Source organism: Carlito syrichta, unplaced genomic scaffold, assembly GCF_000164805.1.
Source record: "Carlito syrichta isolate Samal-C Ts95f unplaced genomic scaffold, Tarsius_syrichta-2.0.1 Scaffold307058, whole genome shotgun sequence".
Classification (NCBI taxonomy): Eukaryota; Metazoa; Chordata; class Mammalia; order Primates; family Tarsiidae; genus Carlito; species Carlito syrichta.
The window spans coordinates 84,956-87,405 of NW_007251154.1; the positions used below are offsets into that span (position 1 = coordinate 84,956).

General features: G+C 57.2%; 1 protein-coding gene across 1 annotated transcript in view; it reads left to right on the forward strand.

The window, feature by feature from the left end:
- Positions 1-2,450, forward strand: part of B4GALNT3 (beta-1,4-N-acetyl-galactosaminyltransferase 3) — a 63,467-nt gene that overhangs the window by 58,754 nt on the left and 2,263 nt on the right. Inside the window, exons 19-20 of the mRNA XM_021715400.1 lie at positions 403-556; positions 1,595-1,721. Coding sequence (XP_021571075.1) covers positions 403-556; positions 1,595-1,721 — 281 coding nt within the window. The remainder of the gene's footprint in view (positions 1-402; positions 557-1,594; positions 1,722-2,450) is intronic.

Genomic DNA, 2,450 nt, shown 5'->3' on the forward strand with positions numbered 1-2,450 from the left:
GGCCACTGCACTCCAGTCTGGGCGACCGAGTGAGACTCCGACTCAAAAAAAAAAGAGAGATAGAGGCATCTGGGATGCTTAAGGTAGTCGGCCCCCCAGGAGGACGGAAATGAGGACACAAGAGCGTCCTCTCAGCTACGCGGTGGGACCAGGGCTAGGGTGGGGCGAGCCAGGGACAGCGGGGCGTTGACCCAGTGGCCCAGAGTCCGGCCCAAGCGGGGAGGGATCAGAACCCACTCTGATGGCTGAGAACCAGGCTCTGATGCTCCCTGTGGCGGCCGCTGGCCTCGTGGAGGGTGTGGGCCGTTCCAAAGGGGAAGAGGCCTGGGCTCCTCCCGGGGTGGCCTGCCCTCCTCGCCCTGCTCTGTGGGACCTCGCGACCCCGTCCGTGTCTGTCCCCAGGACCCCCACAGCATCATCTTCCTCTGCGACCTCCACATCCACTTCCCGGCTGGAGTCATCGACACCATCAGGAAGCACTGCGTGGAGGGCAAGATGGCCTTCGCCCCCGTGGTGATGCGGCTGCACTGCGGGGCCACGCCCCAGTGGCCCGAGGGTGAGCCCGCCCCAGGGGGGAGGGGGTCCTCGCCGGCCTGGTTCTCAGCTCCAGAGCTAGGAAGGGTCCTGTCTGGGAACGGCAACACCCTTCCCCCGTCCCGCCCTCATCGTGGCCTCTGCTCCCCTGGGCGGTCAAGTGCCCCGAGGTCTGTGCTGACCACCACAGCTGCGGCGAACTCCTTGCCCACCTTCCCCTTCATTTTTATTTTTTAAATTTTTTTAGTGGAGATGGGGGTCTCACTATGTTGCCCAAGCGGGTCTCGAACTCCTGGGCTCAAGCCATTCTCCTGCTGTGGCCTCTGAAAGTGCTGGGATTACAGGCGGGAGCCACTGCGCCCAGCTCCATCTCTCCCTTTACTCATCATCAAACACTTGCTAGGCACTTCCTGTGGGATTCAAAGATGGAAAGATGGGTTCCCAGCCTGTGGAAAAGGAAATGGATGCATAAACTGACACTCAGCTGTGCCTTCCGGGGCTGCTGCTGTCAGATCCTCTCTGCAGGGCTGTCATTAGCCGTGGTCACTGCACGGTAAGACCGCTGCTTTTTTTTTTTTTCTGGAGTCAGAGACTCACTCTATTGCCTAGGCTGGAGTGCAGTGGCAGGCTCATGGCCACTGCAGCCTCGACCTGCTGGGCTCTGGCGATCCTTCTGCCTCAGCCTCCCAAGTAGCTGGGATTACAGGCATGTGTCACCACACCCAGCTAATTTTTTGATATATTGTAGAGGTGAGGTCTCACCATGTTGCCCAGGTTGGTCTCGAACCCCTGGGCTCAGGCAGTCCTCTCACCTCAGCCTCCCAAAGTGCTGGGATTATAGGCGTGAGCCACTGCACCCGGCACAGGACCGCTGCTTCTACTGAACCCTGAACCATAGTTAAGGGGCTTCCCCCCAAAACAAGCAAGGGACTTGTTCAGCTCAGACAGTCTTCAGCCTCCGTCACCCGCATTGGCCACGTTTCAGAAAAAGCTCTGGGAACACATCCTTCCTTCCTCCTGGCCCGGCTCATGTCACCTGGAGCTTCTTGTCTGTCCACAGGCTACTGGGAGGTGAACGGGTTTGGACTGCTCGGCATCTACAAGTCTGACCTGGACAAGATCGGAGGCATGAACACCAAGGAGTTCCGAGACCGCTGGGGCGGAGAAGACTGGGAACTGCTGGACAGGTGACTGGAGGGAGAGGGCGTCCGAGAGACCCGGGGAATTCCAACCCATCAGGTGCTCTGCACGGAGTGCAGGGCTGGAGCACCCTGGCTGTCCCCTGGATGGCAGAATCCCAGTACCCAGGGAAGAGCCCTGAACTCGGAGGAAGCTCTCCAGTGACTTATGTCACTGAGACTCCATTTCTCTGTCTGTTAGAGGAGGGATAATACTCCCTCTGTCTGTGTCACAGGGCTGGTGTGGCAATGCGCGTGCTTGGCAAACTGTCAGAGGAAGAGCAAACAATATCGAGCTGCACAAATATAAATGATAGGCTGGGGTAGTGGCTCACGCCTGTAATCCCAGTGCGTGGTTGGCCAAGGCAGGAGGATTGCTTGAGGCCAGGAATTCAAGACCAGCCTGGGCAACATAGTGAGACCTCATCTCTACAAAAATTTTATTTGTTTGTTTATTTTTGAGTCAGGGTCTCACTTTGTCACCCAGGCTGGATGGAATGCAGAGCTGTGATCCCAGCTCACTGCAGCCTCGACTTCTAGGCTCAGGTGATCCTCTCACCTCAGTCTCCCAAGTAGCTGAAATGACAGGCACGTGCCACCACGCCTGGCTAATTTTTTTTTTTTTTTTTACTTTTGTAGAAATGAGGTCTTGCTATGTTGCCCAGGCTGTCTGTAAAAATTTTTTAAGCCGGGCTTGGTGGCTCAGCCTGTAATCCCGCGCCTTTGGGAGGCTGAAGT